A 22,538-nucleotide genomic window follows, 5' to 3' on the forward strand; every position below is an offset into this window, starting at 1 on the left:
TTGACTTCCACTAAATTGCTGTTCGATAATGCCGTCGGCAAGAGGCGAGCGTACAAAAGATAGAATGGATGCATCGTGAAAGTACGTCCCAGAAGAATTCAATGCGAGAGAATTTTCAAACGGCTTTTTCCAACCCAGATCCAGTTTCTGTGAATATCGACGCGGAACGGCGACATTCTTCGCGTGCAAACTGAATTTCGAATTTATCGTTTACGTCCTGCGACGGATTTCAGTGTCCACTCTCAACGAATTAATCGAAGAACCCTTTAACGCGCGATTAAACGTACAAACACCGTCATCGTGTATTAATGAAACGCCTCCTAAAGAAGATAGGTCAACAAAGACCGCCATTCTTCTCGTAAAATTCATTTACATCCACAATGATACTGTTAATATCATAATTAACAATTCTATCTATTCAGATTTCTCCTTCGCAACGCGAACAATCCAAAGCAACGCATTTGCAACAATGGAAAGCGCTATAATGCTCGCCGAAACCAGGTTTAATTTCAAATCCCCAGATTTTATTATTCCACACGTTACACGGGAAATCGATATTATATGAAAACGATAGCCTCCATATTTTTAGAGTTCCCGCATAGAAATGTACCTTCTAGCAGAAAAGTAAGAGAAAAAAAAAAAAGAAAAACGAGAGGATCTCCTCTTTCGATGTTACGTTTACCCAAAAGGGGGACGGAAAATTTTCATAATTGACCGATCGAGGGTATCGCGAAGGGATCTGGTTAAGTCCGGAAGGGTAACCGGCAGCAGGAATCCGTTCGAAATGGTACGCGACGAATGGACAAACACGTGACGGTTGGTGGCGAACGATGGTTAGGGGAAGAGGGTTGGGTTGGACATGATCGCGCGGCAAGAATCAAGCCAACGGTACGCCGTCCGGGTATGCCGTTTGGCATATTTTAGGGGATGAGACATTCCTGGCACCGTGAATTTCTAGCCGAGGCACATCGCATTTCCCGGCAATTCCTCGCGCGAAACGACTAGCAGATCTGGTCGCGGACGCTTTTCAAAATATTGTTCGCCGCTGATCCTTCCTTCAGGGGGTGGCGGGAATATCATTTCCGTAATTGAAAGAAAACGGATCAGTCGTCGTTCTATACGGATTTTTCATTTCGTCTGGCGGCGTGAAAAAAGTTGCAGGGATATGAGAAACGTATCGGATGGTGTCTCGTGTGGATGGAAATTTTTAAAGCTGATAAGTGGTGGCCGTGTTTTCATTTCAAACATGGCGATGTCTGGTCGGTCGAAGTCGAGGCTGTTGCGTGGATTAGAATAGTAGGGAGAGATGGTTAGAATTGGTTTTTGTTAAAGTTCTTGCTGTTTCTAAATGATAGGAATTATCATTAGAATTTTTGGTACTCGCGATGGGAAATTGAATGGTATGGAAAGTAGGAGAATGTTTGAATTTTTGGAAGTTAGACAGCCACACTCCACGCTAACAATATTTTGTAAATCAGCTCAAAAATATTTTATTATTTCTCTCATACATACTATTTCTCACGTTTCACGCTAACGATATTCTTTAACAGTAAAGTTAAAAAGAAAAGCTAACGCAATAAGGGATGAAAGTTGATTAGCTGGTACTAACAGCTAACCTCTGTTAGTGTATTCAAAGAGGCAACGATAATCCGCGTTTTCCACCGCAAAAATCCACGGTCGACCGTCGCTCGAAGGAAATTAGAAATTCGCCTGCTGTCTCCTCTAATTGAGTCGCCTCGCCACGTTGATGAAATTAGCGCGGGGCCATCGACATCTCCTCGAAGGCGGCGGAAGTTAAGTTTTAAGTTCGCCTCGCTTGAACGTCGCAGCCTCTCCACCGTGTCGTACAGCGTCGTTAGACCGATAAAACGGTGTCTCTCGAAATAATTGAAGCGCTACACTCCCTCGAATAGCTTTGTCGTCCGCTGAAAGCACGCGATATTTAGAAACACGCCGCGTCTCTGCTCGCTCGGTGCACAAATTAATGCGCAACGCCGGAGGACTGTAATTATTACAACAATTGATCAACCGAACACGTTTGCGAACCGCCTCTCCCTTTGATCTGTGTTTACCTGGACACTTTGAGTAACGTTAAGTCTCGTTCAGATCTGTTCACTTGATTTCGAGCTACCGTTTACGACCAAGTCGAATCAATCGTTCTCGTGCAACTTCGTTAATGTAATTAACGCGTTCACTGATGGTAAAAATCTTAGTGAGCTGCGAATGTAGACAGATGATTTTGTGAATACACAGAGGAAAGTTGAAATAACATTTTTTAAGGATGTTATATATTGTAATAGTTGCAGAGAAAAGATAATGATTCAATAGAAATACTCATTGACTCAGGTGACTATTACTCTAAAATGCACGATAATTACAAAAAATTATATTTAAAGTCCTAAAATATATTTAAAGTCAAGTAAAGCGATGCAGACTTGTATTGGTTAATTAATCTCAGATTACTGGAATTCAAGTTAACTTATTAATTGGAACGAGTGCAGAAATTTGAAATGATATTTCAAGTCAAGTCAAGCGTAAATTGGTAGAATGTAAATTTGTTAAACGTTTTTAGTCAAGTTTCAAATTGTCTACGTAATCCAAGTAATTTGATTGCATTAAACGAGCCTCGACTTTGCTCGAAGCTAGAAGAAATAACCAGAACCGTACACCGGTCAAGCAATTTTGAGTAACCCGAAAGTTGAAATGAAATTTACATTAATACAGTGCAAAATCACTATGCTCGTAATTTTGTAAAGCAGTCGCGTCGAAACTTGCGTGAAGTTTCAAATTGCTTAATTCAAACGGCATCAATTCAAGTAACCTGATTAATTTGAACTAATTTTAACTTCGCCTGTAGTTGGACAAAATATTTCAAGTTGCGTGTACGTAAAGCGTGTAGTTCGATTAGTCATTGGTAAAATCGTTTCAAATTTATCTAGAATAGCCGACTAATAACGATAAAAGTAGAAGACTAGAAATATCACTGAAAAAGGAAACGATCCTTTCCTCTTCCTCTGCAATACAATAAATTCAAAAGCTTAGAAACAATCTCTTTCTAGCCAAGCACAAACTAACATCAACAAGCTATAAAATTGCAAAACCTAAAGTCAACGAATGAAAACAAAAATACAAGAGAAAATATTTTAATCCTTAGATGAACGTTTCTAACAGAAACCGCAGGACAAGATAGCCTCGAGACCAAGTAAACAATCTTTCGAATCGTTAAACAAAATTGATATTCAACGAGGCTGAAGGAACGGATGCGAACCGTTTGACGAAAGTATCGCGAAAGGAAAAAGTACGTCGAAGCACGCTCGTTCATTATGGTCCCGTCGTCGTCGAACGGTACGCGGCTCGTCGAATTAATCCGCGACCCGCGAGCTGATCGAATTAATCGTTTAATCGGTGGAACATTACCGCGAGGAAGAAGTGGGCAGTGGTCCCGTGGCGCACCGGCGATGAAAAGCTCCACTCGCGCGTCGAAATATCATCGAATTGTCGTCGAAACGCGTGATCGCCGGGGAGGGTGGGTTCTCCACCCGCAGCGTTTCCACCACCAACGCCGCCGACCCAGTCCGCGTCTCGGATATAAAGTGGTCGCGTGCTTCCAAGCTCAGTCACTGTGCCGCTGAAGCACCGATCCTCGCAGCTGCTCACGAAAAACACCCACCGCCGTCGACCACCCCCCGGAACCATCCCCTTTGCCGACTCTTCCACAGAGGTACTCCACGTTATTTTTATCTTCTACCGATCGCTTTCAAATCGTGCGTCAAAATTCGTGTCTCTGCTTCCCTTTGCGTGCCATTTTCATGGAATTATAATATTAATAACAAGGGAGCAATAGTGGTTTTCTTATTTGTTACAATATTGCTGCGAAAAGATCTGCGTTCTCTTTTAGTTGTTTGTAAATCGAGCGTAGAAATTTGGGTTTGTTCTCTTTTTTTGTGCCATTTTTACGTACTAGTAATATTAATAATAAGGGAGCAATGGTGGCTTTTTTTGCTATCTCATTTAAGCTTCCATATTTGTGTTTCTTTGGTTTGTTACAATATTGGTGGTAAGATTCATTTGCCTTCTTCTATCGTTCCTAAATCGAACGTCGTAATTCGTGTTTGCGCTTCCCTCTGAGCTATTTTCAACATTTGTTCATCATTTATTCGTTCTAATAACGACATTAAAAATTGAGTAATGGCAGTTTCTCTGCAGTCTTACGTTAGTATCGACAGTAGTGTCTTCTTATTTGTTACAACATTGTTATTAAAAATCTTTGCCTTCTCTCAGTCGTTCCTAAATCGAGCGTCAAAATTCGCATTGCACTCTTTCTTCTACGGTACTGTGTTGTAAAAATAATATAAACAATAACAGCAGAGAGCTGGCGGTTTTTCTATTGTCCCATGTGAACTTTCACGTGTACATTTTTTATTTTTCTTTCTCTTCTCGCAATTAATCTTAAATCGATTTGCGTTTCTTTTTTTTATTCGTTACATCATGCGTGTTTGTAATTTTATAGTCGATTAAAAACCTGTCGCGAATATCCCTCTTTTATTCAAAAATTGGGAAAAGTGTCCTCGGAGGCGCAAAAAATTCAGCGAGACAGAGAGCGCGATTAAAAAAGGGGTTGCGTAACTCGTTCGCCAAACAATTGCCATTGCATTTGCTCGTCCACGGCTGGCGCAGTGCCTTTGACACTTGAATGGGAACTCAGTCGCTCACTTTTATGTAACAGTTCATTCAAAAAGTTACAATCGTTTCTTCTGTTTCGACCCCTACAAAAGACGCGTCCCACGTCCTCCACGCCCTCTTTCGAGCTTGAACAATTTCATTTGCCAATAAAGTAAATGGTCACTATTTAAATCTAGTCGTTATGCGCAGAACAAATATATGAACCGTTTTTTTTTTTTTTTTTTTTTTTAATATTAAAAAATCCATTTCAGCAAAGGAAACTTCTATAAAAATATGGACTTAAATCTTTTATCAACTATTATTGCATAATAAAATTTAACAGATTTATACTGTTAAAGAATAGATTGATGCGATTATATATGCAATTAGAAATATCTTTACGATACCGACCATTCATATTTAACGCTTTAATTACGGGTAAAATAAGTATATACATTCTAACTTTATATTACTCAAGTGATATTCTATTTTAAAAAAGTTTCTTTTTATTGTATTTATTTTATTTTTATTTTAGTAGCATATAAGCCACAGCTGCTATTTGATATTCGTTAGAATTAATATGTTTTTAATATATCACACTCGCTTCTGGCTAGAATTTTAGTATGTGGTTTATATACCACACTCGCAGTGAAAATGTTAAATACTGACTCTTCATATTTAAATACCGACAAAAGGGACTCGAGCTATTTCATATTTCTTGTTTCGAAGTAAGGAGAGCCCATTCATTTTGGATTGATCTTTGACTCCTATCAAAAATTGATGTGTCAAGTAATTTTCGAACTGGAATGAAGAATCGTTGGAAAGTAGACTCGAAGGAGGACGGAGAGCTGTTAGGGTCGCTAGAGGGTGGCGTTCGCTCCTCTAATTCACGCGTTAGGACGCGGAGGAACCTGTTGCCGGGGGAGGCGCGCAATTACTCGCCATTGTCTCTCGTCTGGAGGCAAAACGACCCTCGTCGATGTTTCTTAACGCGTGTCAAGCATGTAATTGCCAGATCCATCCCGTTTCTCAGCAGCGTGACTCGATTCTGATACTGAGTAAAATTAATAATTACAGTTTAGACTATATTAGAATTCGATAGCCACTTTTAACCACCTTTCTCTTATTATATTGTTGCCAATCAAGCGCTTCTCGGTTATTACAAAATAAAATGACTGGTAACTGTTTAAAACACATTAATTAGTAGATAATTTTACAACTATCGAAGCGATTAATAAGACGTCTGCTCTCTGACAGATCTCAGTGCCAACTGACTGCTTGCCTTTATCGATCGTCTGGTCTACCACGACCGATAACTGTTTCTTTGATACTAATTGGCCATGGTACTATATCTAGACTGTAGGTGAGCCCATAAGACTGTTCTTCAGTCTTCTATTTCCCAATTACTATGCTCTCGAGCATACTTCAGTCTTTTCTCTTCATTTCTTATCCGAAACAATGGTTCTTTTCATCGCAACACAGCCAGTCGGTCCAGATTTTAATAGACTAAGAGATACTTCCCACGTGTAGAACAATTATGGCACAGCGAAACGTTGGAATCTACAGCGTGGTAATTAGCAAGCGTCGTTAACGTCGATCGATTTAAGTCACGCGATGACACAACACTTTTGCACAGTAGTGTATATAATTAATTTCTGATTTGTCTCGCGAATATTTCTGCGCATCGCTTAAGTTCAAATCCTTTCGAGTTAAGGGTTAACTAGGAGGGACACGGTTCTCTTATCGAGGCGACGAATCGTCCAGGTGCGCCTCCATCGCTGTGCAAATATTTAATTGATCGCGGTACGCCGCGTCGTGGCACTCGAACACGTTAAGCGAGGGCCGTCGTGTCGTTTTCTGAAATTCCCGCGCACGATTTATCGCTCTGTCAACGACAACCGGAGTGGCTGTCCGTGTTCGTCAAACGGAATCGAGCTGTCGAGTCCGCGAAATCGACCCTCCCTGCACGCGTCAGCCCCGCGGCAAATAAAACCGATTTCGACAGCGATCAAAACGTAGCCGGACCCCGTCAATTTTATAGCAATTGGAAAATCGCCGCTTCCTTCGTTGCGTCGAGGTGTCTTCCTCGGATTAGAGCAGGGCAGGCGTGTCCGTATCGATCCGCAAACCGTATTAATTGCTCTTTAAAGACAGCTGACTTGTTGCGATCTTTGACGTTGTTCTCTTGAGGACGAGTTTTAGTTTATTTGTAGATATTATTTTTATTATATCTATTAACATATGTATCTGCTTTGGAAGTAGATAATAGTAATAATGGTATCAGTTAATAGCATAATATTAATGGTACCAGATGATATTAGTAAAATTAATTAATTATTAGAAATTTAGAATCAGTGTTGTTGTAGTTTGTTTGGAGAAGTATTAAAAATTAGGAAATTATGTATTACTGTTTTGATTTGGTTCGATAAGAATCGAATTCGAAATGTAATCACGGTTTACTTTTCGAAAGATCCTCGTTTTCTGTAATTAACTTGTGACATTTTTCATATATAATATAGAATAGCGCGAAAGTGTGGAATTATACGTGAAAAATTTGGTGGTTTTAATTGGTAACAATCCAATTTAAAGTGTAATAACGATTTCAATTATGTCCGTCGTTTTTAGCGAAATTCTCATTTCCTATAATTAGTTTATGGTGCTCTCAGTATGGAACAGCGTAAAATATCGAATTTCCCCCTTTCGAATTACGGGAAATAGGATATAATTAACTAGCACGACCGGTAATTATTTTTATTAAAAGTAAAAAAGAATGATAAAATAAAATCGGGTGTCTCTCATACGAAATGAAAATAATATTTCTGTTAATTATCATGTATGCATTTAATTTTTACGAGGACGCAATATAATTAGACAAAAAATTTCCAGTGTAAAATATTTATGCACATATTAAGTGAACCATTGTCGTTTCTATTTTTCAAAAGCACTCAAATTAAAAAATTTGGCCATATTAAAAAATCTATACTAAAATTGCAAATATTTTTCAATATTATTTTGCAAATACTTGCTTCTTTAGAAATTTTAATATATTTATTAATTAAAACAAGCGACAAATATCGAAAAATTGTTTAACATCGTGGTGTTTGACATTAAGGTGAATAACTCTAATAAAAGACGGCATTTCTCACGAGAACCACAAGAAATTTCTATACATAGCGTTCAGATATTCAGAGATACGCTTGTGCAACGTCGATGGTGGATTATTGCCGGATCTGTTTGAATAAGTGTTGACGAACCAAGCCATCGCTTGGAAACAGAGCTTCATTAACGATACTTAAAGCAGAGTTCGAAGCAGTATCGAAGCATAGCTTTAAACAAGCCACACCGAAAAAAAAGTTCTGATATCATAAATCTGGATAAAAAGTAATATTAAAAAATTGGTGGAATTAAACGATTTTTAAGTACTTAAATGGAATTATTTTTTTTTGAGATTAAATCAGACATTTTTTAAATGATTGTAAATATCATAAAAATTCAGAGCAATTTTTTATCAGTATATTATGAATTTTTATTATGAATGCTATAAATTTTAATTAAATTTTTTATTTCTTATAGAAACACTTGTTTAAATTAGTATGAAATATGTACATAAGCTTATTTTATTAGAATTGGACAGTTAGAAAAATTTACAATTGGTACAACCATTATAGATCTGACAGAATTTTAAATTGTCTCTCTCGAAAGTGAAACAATTTCATTCTCCACATCCGATTTATCTTTCTATGAAGGGACGTTACCTCCAATCGCATTGTTATTGTCGGGACACTCTGTATAAAATAGAAAACGTGCGTGTATACGTTTCGTACATTTCTGACAAGAGTAAACTCGTGTCTCGACCAGATTCTCCAATTGCGAAAATACGACTTTCGCTCAGGCGAATGGAAGCAAGTTATCCCTCGATAACGATTGCTCGTACAGCTTGGAAATTTATCGTTGGTCCATAAGAAAGGTTTGGATAGAGAAGCTGAGAATACGGCGAGACAGTTTCATCGAGGAAATGAAGTTTTAATATTTTAGTCTGCAAGCAACACTGCAGTATCGCTCGTGAAATGAAGTTTGTGTCCTAATATGGTATCACGAAAAGAACATTTTAATTTTCTCTCTTTGGAAATTTTCATTTTCATTTTCTTTTCATATTTTTAAAGAAAAAAGCGAAGATTCGGTCAATTTAACCTCGTCGTTCTTCGAATAATAATTTATACATTTAATATTATAAGGCATTTTAGAAAGATTAAAATTTATAAATTTAATTAAAACATGTAACATTCGTATCTTAATTAAATATTTAATTTGTGATATATAATTAAGGCATAAACGCTACAATTTTCATAAATTCCTATCTCTTCTTTATGAAATCAAAATTACTGCACAATAAAATGATTATTGTCTTATTAATGGGATCTGTCGTCTCGAAATTCACATTTAATACAATTTAATGCAACTGAGATAAAATGAGCGGTACAACAGTAATTATTTTACGGTAATTTAAATTTTAGCACACTGTGTAATACTGAAACAAGATAAGAGAAATTCCACTTCATCTCCACACTGCTATTAAACGGAAGCGGAGCGCCACGTATTTTATTAATAGTTGAATACCTTGTCCCTCATTTCTTATGCATGAGGCAACGTCTCATGAAATGTCTGAACTTAAAAACTCGTAACATTTTTTTAAGATCATCAGGCTCTCGCATTCTGTCTTATTTCGCAATCTACCGTGTACAAAAATGGCATTTCTTTGAGTACAAAGGCTCGGGTTAACGAGGCAAAGCAGAAGCATTCCATGCACTGTTTCACTGCAGAGCAGACATTCCCTCTTTCTAAACTATACACCAAATATTTAATCTTATCTCGCATATACAGTTTGAATTTTATAGCCTTTACGATTTAACTGACCTATAATTTTCATTTACTGTGAACGAAATGTACTGTAAAATGAAGTTTCTTTTCTTTGTACTTAGGCTGGCTCATAGAAACAACCTCTAATAATACAGAATATTGATTTACATACTTTTTTGGGTGTGAGCAAACGTGACAGAATGGATAAACAGAATGGTATACAAATGAAGTAGAGAAATATTATGTCTTTGAGGAAAACGAGGACTTACACCACTTTTAAAGTAATTACATTTGTAATTTCATTAACTACGTAAATTTCTACCGACAAAATGATGAAAATTTTGAAAGATTTTTTTTGGGAATTAATTATAAATCAAAAGCATTCATTGTTATCACTAACTAATTTTCTGTCAGAAATGGACTTACACCATTTTGAAAGAAACCGGCTCATACTTGTATCAACCCTTTGCACTCCTGATTATTTTTTAATTTCGCTGTCCACAACTCGCTACCATTCAAAATGTCTTAGTTGAAATTTACTTCTAAGGATAGATCTTTGATTGTTACTTATAAACACATTTATGAAACTTATATTAAATTTGTTTCTTCAGTTTTATTTATCGATGGGTTAAAGCAGAGAAGTATCAAGAGACATCTACTCTCCACATAAATGGTGTCGCGCCACCAACCCTTTCCCCAGAATTAGTGGTATTAACAAACTCTCTGTCGCAGGACAGAAGCATTATGTCGTCGTTGCGGATTGCCGTGTTCCTGGCCGTTGTCCTGCTGGCGTTGATCGATTGGTCGACAGCTCTGCCGGCCGCCGACAAGGAGAGGCTCTTAAACGAGGTAGACGTAAGTAACGAAACGCACCCTTGTAACAATCAGCGGCACCAGTTTGCTCGCTGCGATCGCTCGCGCTTCGCATCGCTGTAGAAGAAATACAGGGAGGCGACGAACGAGGTGTAACGTTCTTAACGAGCTCCCACGGGCTCGCGTCGCGATACTCGAGGGGTGACAAACGGGCCTCGTTACCCTTTCACCTCGCGCTGGCCCCGATTTTCTCGCCCTCCGCTTGAACTGGTTCCGAAGAATGGAATTTTTTAACACGGCCACTCGTGATCGAAGCATACGGTTGTTTCTTCGCGTGTCTGCTCTCATCTGTTTGCAAGCGTTGGGGCACTCGTCGTGTTTCCGTTTTGGCCTGCCTTTTGGAACAACTGGAATAGAGGTGAATTATTTGTAAGGGGTATTTAAAGGTACATTCACAGAGATATTCACGAAAGGTACTTAAAGGTACATTTATAAAAAGTAACTTACGATCATTATACAGAATAAATAAATTATCGTATTTGAACGATGCAAATATAATGTTTAACAACTCGTACATCGAAATTACAAGTTTCATCGTTCTCGTAGCAGACAATCCACTTTGAACACCTGAAGTTACCAGTACCACCTAATTAATAGAATTATCAATTCATGATCAACAAAAGGTAGCAAAATCGTATTAAAAATTGCTGGTACCCCAACACTTACAAACAGAGGTGTACATATAAGGTGTCAAGCTTGTGCTTTGCATGTTTTCAAATCGCTCTGTGTCTCTTCCTCTCTCCTCTTTCTATTATATGGGATCACAATCACGCGCTCGGATTCCTTTTTCTAAACGTTTGTCGTTCCATTATGATGTTGTGCAGTTTTCTCATTCCTTTTTCCCCGCCATGATATATCACCGTTGACGCGATATCATTTATAATCGATGAAACGAGACGCGGTTTGAATGATCGGGCGCGGTTCGAAACGATTTTTCGCCAGCGAAACCACGGAGCCGGCTTTTCACGGGTTCGTAGTTAATTTCTCGGCCGCTGTTAATTAGCCAATTGCTATCGAGCAATCAGTGAAGTACACGTTAGTTTTACGAGGACACCTGTTATACGCGATTCGAGTTATTGTTGCTAAACTGCGTTCAGCGATCAATTTAATCATCTATAGACGATTAATCTGTCATGAAAACATTCCCAACGCGTGCATATGCAGTGTTTGGCAATTTGCAAATTGAAACAAGCTGCAAGTTTAGGCTCCAAACAATCGTTGAACTACTTTCAGAAAGGTTCATTCAATTTTCGAATTCTTTAACAATAAAATTCAAATAACGTTGATGTTCTTTTTTCAATGATAAAATTCAATTTTTGATAAAACTTGATGTGGAACTCAAACGATTAATGGATTCGGTTAAAATTCAACATTTTGTACATAAAAGTTCTGATTTCGCGTTAAAAAAGATACGTAAATGGAAGTAGAAAAATTTTGCAATTTTCTTCAGACATTCATCATCGCGATAATAAGTTCTGCTATGAATTTTTCGATAAATATAACGTATACGTGCACAGCGTAATATACGTAGACGGAAAAAGTAGTTCATACGATATAGAACATCGATTTTAAAATATTATTGTGGCCAAAGGCAGCTGGATATTACTGCGATATATAATGCAAAAGTGGTGTACGCATTAGATTTTTCTATAATCGTGGTAAATCTCTACACTGCAATTACGAAAAAGATTATTTTTTAATTATACTCGTGCAATCTTGAGAAATTCCACTTCGCTGCCAAATATTATAATACATTATTGTTTAAAACACTTTAGTTTTCATATAATATTATACATTCTCAGAAACCACTGCATCGATTTAGCGTGATTCTTCTACTATCTAGAATTTTCTATAAAACCTGTATGGATGAACCCACGTCCTTTAAAGTTACTCTTCTATTCGGAGAACGAAGAAGAGCTAAAAATTTCAGCAAAATTACTATGTTACCCCTGTGTAATCGCAGACACGTAAGATCACAGCTTAGCCTCGACCCATAAAAAGTATAGAAATTTTCGCAGCGATATGGCGCCCCTTCTATAAATTGTCCTCGTGCAAAACAGAACCAGCACAACCACACGCAACGTCCCTGGCAGGACACGGTGCAAAGCACACTATAATACAACATTCCACGAAATCCCCGAATAGCCCAACTTTTCCGTGGCATTCGTCACAATTACGCAAGTGTCCCCATAACTTGGTGACGTTACATCAACGATCGTGGTTGCATACCCCTGAAAAATAACGAGGGGAAATCATTCCTCCGCGGGACCCGCCGTCAGTCGCACAATTTGTACCACTGTCACGCGCGTCGAGATAAATGGCGACAGTTTCGCCGCAGAGCCGCGCTGCGAGCTCTTTTCTCCCTTTTTAATATAGAAACGCGGCTACGGACGTGCCAGCCAAGGTCCCACGGACCGTTCGGATCGATTCGATTTTCCACCCGTATCACCCTCAACAGATATTAACAATCCCACCATCCGTCACCAGCGAAGGGATCGCCAAGCGATTCTGCGAAACGGTGGCCTCTCGATCCGCCGTCGAACTTTCTTGCCACCCTTCGAACCGTTCAGAGCAGCGCTTTCCGACTTTCAAATCCTTCGTCTCTTTCAGGACGACGCGCTCGTTTATACGTAGGGGAAATAGGAAAGTGTCGGTCCCCGCCTCGAATCGATACCAATGAATCGCTACAGAAATCCGTAAAGTGATTCTTTACAGTCAGCCGGAAGTTGTGTCGAGGGTATGGAAGTTGATGGTCGTAAGAAGTTGTGGGTGCGCAAGAAGTTGTGGTTTGTCGAAAAGTCATTCGTCATAGCTGGTTCTCTCGTATGAACATCGATGCTTAGAAAACTTTGCACGATGACGCGAAGTCGCTTGGTAGAGAACTGAAATTGTGATTCCACTACAGTTGGGGAGGATATGAATTAATTCATCGCGTGTTTCGCTCTCGCAATTAGTTTCCAACGCGTTTAATTCAGTAATATAATTCGCGAAAGAAATTGGGAATGAAACGTTCCATTTGTGCGATGTGGCTGTTTAATGGGTCGGGAATAATTTTATTCGTCTAATTGAGACGCAATTAAATTGCTTTCTTGCGTCAGGATACGGTGTATTCATCTTGTTTCTCGTTAAAATCTTCGAGCTAGTTGTCTCAACAGATACACCATAATTGCTTGTTTAATACTGTTTGTTATTTAGCCCTTTGCATCCTTTGTGGAAACATCGCGAGTCTAGCATATCAGTCGAATCTTCCACTGCAGATTTTTTTTACAAACACTTGGTTCTGTGAAGTCTTCTGCTGAAATGGAAATTTGTTATCGCTGGTAGAAGACAACAAAAGTAGCTATAGTAATCCTCTAAATGAATTTTTCTAAAGTCAAGATTATCTCAATCTCTATTCTTACGTTCAGAAATAATATATCTCTAGGTCTAGTTTCGATATGAAAATTCATAAAACGATAGATTTATCTTGTTTCATACAAATCCTTCAAACTATCCACAAAAAAATAGTTTATAAATATACAACAGTACTCGTAACATCTTTCGCGTTTCATATGTCGCAATAGGAATCAAAATATGTGTAAAACTCTTGAACGTATACAATGGAATTTAAGTTATCTAGGACGTAACGAACAATCGCGCAAGAAGCCTCGCGGAACTAGAAAGCAGTCGATGGGCTCGAAACGGAAGTGGAAACCTGTTGCACGGTCCCTATTCTGGCTCGAGAGTCGTTGCCTCCCAAATTCAATCCATCTGTTAGCCCTTTACACTTAGGCGATGTGCAGTTCGCGTCAAAACCTCTTCACTTCACGTGTTCAAGTTTATAACAGCTTAATTTATGAAATATAAGATAGATACATATATAAAAATTAGTCGAGGGACAAAACATAAAGAAAATAACTTATATAGGTAAAGAAGAGTATTATAGTAGATAGTAATAATAATAATTAGTAACAGTGTCTAGCAATATGTAAGAAATATATTATACTAAACTAGAAGTACAAAGAAAAAGTAAGCAAAGCGATACAAGAATCGCATGTAATAACGTTGCATGCCAACTAACTACTTCATGAACCTTCAAGACCCTTAAAAAATTCCTTTAAATACCAGGCTCGAAAAGCCAAAGCAGCCTATTCATATTCATAGTCAAAAACCAGTAGCGGTTCGTGGCTAAAATAAATGTTCCTCTTTTTTTCTTTTTTATTTATTTAAACCAAAATTGTGACAATTTGGACTGCATCTAATCGTTAACGATTATATATCGTACAAGTATAAAGAAAGAATGAAAAAAGAGACTCATTCTTCATGTCAGACATCATCGTATACTTCGCAATAAAACCCACCCCTCTTCGAACATCAAAGAAGCCGCTCTGGCTTTTCGAGCCTGGTATTTAAAGCAATTTCGTGAGGACGTTAGGAAGGGATAGTTTCATAGGTTGAAGGGTGTAGTGAAGGATCAAGGATGAGTAACGTTTAGGGTATACGATTATTGAAGGTGAATTGGTATTTACATAGAACAGCGATAATAGTTAAGGCTCAAAAAGATAGTAATTAGACATCCAACGATAGTATGAGAAGTATAAAAACTTAAATACCAAAATAACGATACAAAGGGTGTCCTAAAAGTGAAAAGACTCTGTTAGAAGGGAAACAACCCCCACAAACGCCATCTACAATATTGCAGTTTTCTAATAGACAGTGTGGCGAAATAAAACCTAAACCCCTTCAATTGTTCCGCGTTCGTGTCTGTTCAGTCGGCTGTAGGCACTGTGGAAGTTATACCACTCTGTGCTGTTGGCTAAAGTTAAGTTATGCGACGCTCGTTGCGCCTTCAGGCGGTTTATGAGCGTTGGCTCGATATGAATCGCAGTTTGCCTGTAGCTGGCTACCACGTGAGATTCATAGTCTCTGTGCCAGGATGGGTGTTTATCTTCGCGTTACAAAGGGATTTTTATTGAAACGTAATTACTCTGACAGTGTTTGAACTCGGAAAAATTGTTCGCTAGAGAGCCTGTAGGCTGATACGCGTATAATTCAGTTTAATTAGAACGGATGCTCGAGCAGCTCTGACGACAAACAATTATGGATAGGAAATTAAACGAATTTTCATAATCGCTACAAACAGTTGGGTTAATCGCTTAAGGTAGAACAAACGTCTCCCACGTTGCGTGATGGCTGCCTTGGAACTGAACCGAATTCCACGTGTCCCACTCGTGGCCTGACCTTTTTACTTTGATTACGATCGAGCTACGAATTTTGCACTCTGTCCAATATAAATGATTAATACTAAATGCGCGTTTCCCTGCTGCCTATATTAAAGGCAATAAACGTTTCATTTGGTTACTTTGTCGCAGATTTCCCTCGGTTAATTATTACTGATGAAAGTAAACAGGCGCTTGCGTGGCTCTCGCGTAATCGTCGATTAAATTCGAACGCGTGCTTTAAAGGGACCAGCGATTGACCAATCGCGCTTGCGTTAACGTTGGCCAATGAGAAGGCAGAGATAATAGAAATAATGGAGATAATATCCGTCGTTTGGAATTTCTCAGATACTTTCGATACGTTTAAACCTTTCACTAGTACGAACAAGATTTCTCCTGAAGTAATAATGTTTATGCGATGAGCAGACATAAAAGCGACGTTTCACTCGTAGAATCGCGTTAACAGCATCGCGCAGTTTATTGCATTTTAAATAAACAAGATTTCATTAAGTACATCGTTATTGTGTAACCTCATCAATTTTTCGAGATTAATTTCTCTCTAGCCTGGTACAGAATAATTTTCTGTCGCTCGTTATAATGTGCGCTGGTTATTAATAAGATGAGCTGGGCGAGTACAAGATATTTTTCAACTTGAATATTTTAACAGAGATTTTTTTAACAAAACAGAAACGAATAAACCCTGTTAAATAAATCCAAGGCATTTTAAAGATTTCCATGCGAAAACTTGATCCAAAATCTTTTATTATTTCACGAACACTTCCTCAAAAACCTTCTTCGCATGTTTAAAAATTCTTTGACACTGCATCCTATCTACGTCAAACTCGTATTTAACATGAAACCAACTCGTTCTATTATCAATCGTCTATTATGAAAAGTATCCATGAAATAGTGAAAGGTTCAAGCGAAATGCTGTCGTGCAAAGCTTCACCAATACTTTGCAACTCCACGAACAGATGAACTTGTGGGAGGGCTGGTTTACGTTCGAAGAAAGTTACAGAACGTAACAATAGCAGATGCAATTCAATTGTTTCGAGCCAGATCGCGAGTTACTTTTGTGCGAGTGCGCTCGTGGCGAACGAGTCCCTGGGGACTTACAGTTAATTCCCGAATTCCCACGATAACGTTGCCGTAAGCGCGACGCAAACTGCACAATTAACGCAGATACGCAGATTTAATCGCTCGCGTCCTCAGGATGGTCAAAGACAAAGCCGTTCATCCCCTTGCTCCCACACAGCCTGAGCGCCGTTATCGCCCTGAATTCCGTCACTCCTGTGTACTCGGCGCTTACATATATTAGGTCATCTCGTAAGTAACGACGCTACTTGTGCTCTCGATACGATTAAATGCTACGATATTGCTTGCACGATTGGGGCTGTACACTCTCTCGAGGATGGAGATAATTCTGTCCTCAATTGTTCGAAATTGAATCCATCCTCGCTCGCGTTAATTTCATCTCTGAGATGCATTTTTGTACGGCTTCGAAACTTGGTCGATGAAAAACTGACGTGAAAACAACGTGGCGACTGAGAGTCGCTCCTACGAGCGCAAAGGGTTGAAATTGATAGTGCTCCGCGTAGCATATGTTGGGACATGTTCGTTATTCCGACTTAATTAATTGATTTGTTGCACTGAAACTGTGGCTCGTGTATCGTGGTTTGAGAATCTCTGTTACAAAATGTGTCCAGTCATAATTTTATTCATTATGCGCGCGTGCAAAAAAAGTATGGATTAGTATTAACGTTGTTTTTTACTTTGTTTTATTATAACAGTAATGGCTGCTTTATTTTATTAATAGAGATTTATTTTTATTAGGTTAATGAAAAAATGTTTGCTGCAAAATGCAAGTAATAACGTGCAACTCATTGAAGATACATGGATATATTTATTTATCATGGTGTGTTTATTATACGAATAAAATTTTTAAATAACCACTTTGAATTGAATGAAGTTCGAATTATCTACAATCATTTATCGATTCAACAATATAATTAATGTATGAAAGAATTAAGAATTTACCAAAAGAAATGAAAAATATCCCAGCAAGAAACTACTAAATTATTATCTTTTTAAATAAAATTACATTTGAGATGACTTGATATTATAAAAAAGTTTTCAATGCATTGTACTCCATAGAAAATATCCTGATGAAAAAAAAAAATAGTTACGAAACAGGAATTATGAACCGTCGCATCGATAAAGCTAAACTTCAGCGTTCCTCAAGTGCGACGTAGAATCTTGCTCGCGATTCAATCGTATTTCCGATTCAATTATGCCGATTTTACGTCTGACCTCTCTCATTGGTGCATCTTTAGCTGGCCTGGCAGACAAACGTCCGGATGCAATTTATAGACGCCTGAATTGATCGAACCATTAATAACTAAGAAGCAGAGCAACTTAAGTCGCTTAAAAAAAAAATTGTATTACGTACATCATCTTGATACTTTTCCTTCAGGGACCTATCGAGATTGCATTTCGTGTTACATAAACTGCATTAAGTCTATCCTAGCTGTACAGCTAGGAAACTTGAGGAATTCTTGAAGAATAATTTTCTTGCACCCTGAGACAAGATAATATTCAATAACTTACCCAAGAGATTGTTTGATTACTATTATTATTATTGTTGCTGTTGCAGGAAGCGTTTTCTTCGTAACCATAAAATAACAGTTCTAAAATGGTTCAGAACCAAACACTTTCGTAGATTTCAAATCCATTTTGCAACCAATGCGTAACCAAAAAATAACAGTTCTAAGTTCAAAATAGAAAAAAGTATATAGTTCCAAAGTATCGTAATCGTTTACAATTTTTGAACTTGAGTTGTAGATTTTACGGAACTCCCCCCAGCCGATCAGAGGAGAACAGTATCCCTTTATTGCAACGGAAGTGGAGGAGGAAAGAAACATGTTCACGACTGTTGCTTAAGAATTTAATAGGTCGTTGACGAATACTGTTTCAAAGGGAGAAATTAAATTTCTCGTCCGCTCGAAGGGCTGGGAAGCGACGGTCGTTAAGATAGGAGCGTGAGGAGAAACGTGAAAGGACAAATGTCTTTCGAAGCGGGTTACAAAGCAAATTGCCGGCGTAACGAAATTGCGTTCGCCTGCTCGTTTTTTTCATCCCATTGTTCGCGTTTACGAGTATCTATCGCGTAGACCCGGGACAGTTATTATTTCCAACCCCGCGTTAACAGCGCCGTCATTTGTTTATCCTGCAGGGTAGTTTGTTTGCACTTCGAATTTACCCTGTCGCAAATTAGACTCACCCTTTCGTATTCCTCAACCTTCCGTAAATTAAATCGCGAGCCTTTCAACAAATTCGTCTCCTTAAACTTTTGTTGTGCAAATAAAACCCAGAGTAAATTTTAATTCCTCGTTGAAAGAGATAGAAATTTTACTGCACGTTTACGATGAACAGAAAATGTTTATTTTTAATAGTAACTTAACTTGTAGTTGTTGAGCTGCTACTGATAATTTCGAGTAACAATTGCGACCATCTGCGGGAGTAAAAGCTGCAACAGAGTCATTAATCAAATTGACATTCTAGTTTTATAAAAGTTCGTAGAACTACCGAAATTATTATTACAAAGTCAAAGCTTTGTGTTGATTCTTTGTAGGTACATGGAAATCGAAGCAATTCCATTTTTCACTAAATAGATAAAATCCAGATTGAACTCAGTTATGGAAAAAGGAATTTCCTCTGAAAATGCATAGTCTGAAGCGACTTTAATTTCTAAAGGGGTAAATTTTATCTACAATAGAGACGAAATAATTTCAAAATAATCGTCAAGTATTGTATTTGTTTGAATTAATTTTCTAAAATTATATACGTGGCCCACTGAACTAATAAAATCGATAGAACCGTTTGCTAGACGAGTACGTGGCGCGTGGATGCCTCCATAGGTGGTATCTTCCTTCCGCATCTGTTGCACGCAGCCTCGAAACTTCTCTCTTCGTACGCAACCTTGTTGCGTAACTCTTATCTGTCCGTTTGAATTGCAAATCAGTTATCGTGCACCCGCCACTACCCACGGCGTACTTCCAGCTAGATGTTCGTCCGTTTAAGCATTTAAACGGGCCGTGGAATGCACCGTAACTCGGCATTAGCATACGTATACTGGGAGGAAATGGAAAATCGGAGGCGAGCCGATATCGCGTGTAATAACGGAAGCCTCGATTGATAAGAATTTATTCTCCTCTGCCTCTTCTCGAGAGGAGGAGTGCGCCTCGCGCGAGAAATCCGAACGATACTCATGTTTATGTATCCCCTCGTTCCATCGCCTTTTCCGCATGCTCGAATTCATCGAATGGAGTCCCGTTGCGGTTTCTTCTGTCGAATCTTGGAGAGGTTTCACTTCTGCGAATCATCCCCCTTTAATTACTCACGTCGGATTATGCGGACGGGGGCTGTTTTTACGTCCAATGAAATGCCACGTTCCGCTACACCAGTGTTTCCCAAACTTTTTCAATTTCTTAGGATTATAATAAATAGCAGCACAGTTGTGTTAGATAAACAAGATAAAAATTTCTATCAATTTCTCTTCAATTTAGAGTAATAAACAGAGGTGACTTGTGTCGACACTCAATGTTATCGCAAACGTTCAACTAACATTCACATTTGATATTATCGCGAATAAACTTTCAAACCATCGAACATTTTGCAGAATAAAATATTCAATATCCGTAGATTAATCAACTATCTTGATCTTCCTCGGATATTCGAAAGATGTTAAGCCCGGCTGTCCTCATCCCACCATCGATGGTGGGATGTTGGTCCCTACCAAGAATATGTAACTAAGGAACAACGCGGGCGTTCGAGGGTTAACCGGAAACAGTCGCCATAAAGGAACGCCGTATTAAAAATCGATCTCCATCGGGAGCACTAATCCCAGAGATTGCTCACGCAAAGCCGGATATCGCGGTGGGTTTTCGATGGTACGCGCGTAGACGAGCGACGGATGAAGAGCCGGTGGTGTGCACCTTCCACGGGACCGCTGATAAATTTCCAGCTGATCTGATAATCGATAGCTCGGCGACGGCAATCGGATTTCGGTTCACGTCCGGTTGCCCGTCCGCGGCCGCTGAGTCGACGAGTTTATAGACGTCCCTTTAACTCTACAGACAGCGGTTACTTCTTCGATTTATTTCTCGCTCTCAATCGCTCCGTGCTTCATCCACTTCCCATCCACATCGTGCCTTACCCAAACGTTCAAATAAAGAGTAATCCCGCGCTCCAGCGAAGGGTTATTAAAAACTGCTGCTCTCTCCCTAGCCCCAAGCGTTCCAGGCTTGTTATCTCTTCTTAAGCATACCTATTTGCATGTTCAAACTTGTTCGCGCTATTGCCTTCTGTAGCTCCTTCGTCGTTCATCATCTGCACACATTACGATGGTCTCGTCGAGACGACTTTGCGATTCATTAATTACTCGAGTTTCCTTGAACGTAAAAGAATGCGAGGTAAATGTAGGAGAGCGTTGTTGTCGATGAGTACTTTCGAAATGGTTTCTTATTGTTCTTCGATACCATCGAGAAACTCTTTTGAGTGCACGTACGCGAAATCACGTTACTTTCTCGCGTATTAAAATCCATTAACGCGGTTGGGTTATCCCCATAACGGGGGATGGTTAGAAGGGAATATATTCGAAGTACGAACCAACGACAGAGAGACAGAATTTTTTTGCTCTCGATACGCGAGAGGACGTTCACAGTCTATGAAATTTCGGTCACACGGAATGGTCTTTGGGAACAGTGTGTTCATCGAATCGACAATGGCTTTTATGAGAAATTACGAGGAAACGCTCTCCGCGTTGCGCTGCCTCTAATTTCAAATAGCATCGAGTAACCATTTGGTCTGATTACAAATAACGGCATGCAATATTGTACACTTTTATTTCGATTATTTCCAACGATTACCGTTGCCGCTTTCAGTTCTGCTTAAACATTTAGAAGGCTGCTAAACAACCGTTATTTCAATTATCAAAAGCCTCTCTCAGCTGCTCGCTCGCTTTTTTATCATCGCACGCAACGACTCCTCGCATGCAACTACCTTCAAGCACGAAATAACGACCGCTCAGTGACGATTTAGCGTGAAACACAACGTTCGAAGGAGGTGTCGAAAGCGTCTGTTTCAGCTGGTGGACGACGACGGGAGCATCGAGACCGCTCTGATCAACTACCTGTTCACGAAGCAGATCGTGAAACGGCTCCGAAACCAGCTGGACATCGGCGACCTCCAGCGTAAACGCAGCTACTGGAAACAGTGCGCCTTCAACGCGGTCTCCTGCTTCGGCAAGTAGAGCCAGGAATCGTCCTGGGGACCGTCGACGTCGCGCTTTCGTCTTACCCCTGTCTTCTAGCTCCCTCTCCGTCAGGTGTTAGCTTCCAAACGACCGAGTTTAGCTCGGTGAAAGAACATCTGGCACCGACCGCGAGCTTTGCATCCGCGCTTCACTCCGCGCGTTACTAATTAATCTTGGAGGGCGCGTCCGTCACGACTTTATTAGAAATCGTCGATTCTAAACCTTGTGCTCTCCGTTCGAACGAGAGTAATTCTTGAACAGCCGCGAACGGTAACGATAATTAAGTACACGTGTGTTAACTCTTGGCGTACTAGGCGAAGTCTCTTTCGTGCTGTTCAGTGATCGCTTGACATGCAATTATATTTGTAATTATATATTAGTGGTGAATGAGAATGAATTGGGAAGGAGAAATTGGTGGGGACGATTATACGAAAGAAATTAAGAATATGGAAGTAATGAGATTGATCAAGGTGGGGTGGCAATAGGAGAGAATCATTTTGGTACGTTAAGGGTTAAAGGGGAGTTTTTATATACCGAGTATATTCTTCTGTAAGAGTTTATACTTGATGATTCATACGCATCGAATAATTTCAAGCAGATCCTTTCTTGAAGCGATCGTACATACGTCTAAAGTT

General features: G+C 39.1%; 1 protein-coding gene across 1 annotated transcript; it reads left to right on the top strand.

The window, feature by feature from the left end:
* The first annotated feature begins 3,683 nt into the window (after nucleotides 1-3,683).
* Nucleotides 3,684-21,949, top strand: LOC143427476 (prohormone-1). Its single transcript, XM_076901648.1, has 3 exons — nucleotides 3,684-3,721; nucleotides 10,252-10,374; nucleotides 21,736-21,949. Exons 2-3 carry the CDS (start codon nucleotides 10,264-10,266, stop codon nucleotides 21,898-21,900), a joined length of 276 nt encoding a protein of 91 aa, XP_076757763.1. The 5' UTR covers nucleotides 3,684-3,721; nucleotides 10,252-10,263; the 3' UTR covers nucleotides 21,901-21,949.
* The last annotated feature ends 589 nt before the right edge of the window (nucleotides 21,950-22,538 follow it).

The sequence above is a fragment of the Xylocopa sonorina genome, chromosome 9, assembly GCF_050948175.1.
Source record: "Xylocopa sonorina isolate GNS202 chromosome 9, iyXylSono1_principal, whole genome shotgun sequence".
NCBI lineage: Eukaryota > Metazoa > Arthropoda > Insecta > Hymenoptera > Apidae > Xylocopa > Xylocopa sonorina.

What these genes read in the sequence shown, in the direction of transcription:
- LOC143427476 (XM_076901648.1), top strand. Translation starts at nt 10,264, where the DNA reads ATGTCGTCGTTGCGGATTGCCGTGTTCCTGGCCGTTGTCCTGCTGGCG. An exon ending in GGCTCTTAAACGAGGTAGAC is followed by an intron (nt 10,375 to 21,735) that starts GTAAGTAACGAA and finishes CGTCTGTTTCAG; the next exon opens with CTGGTGGACGACGACGGGAG.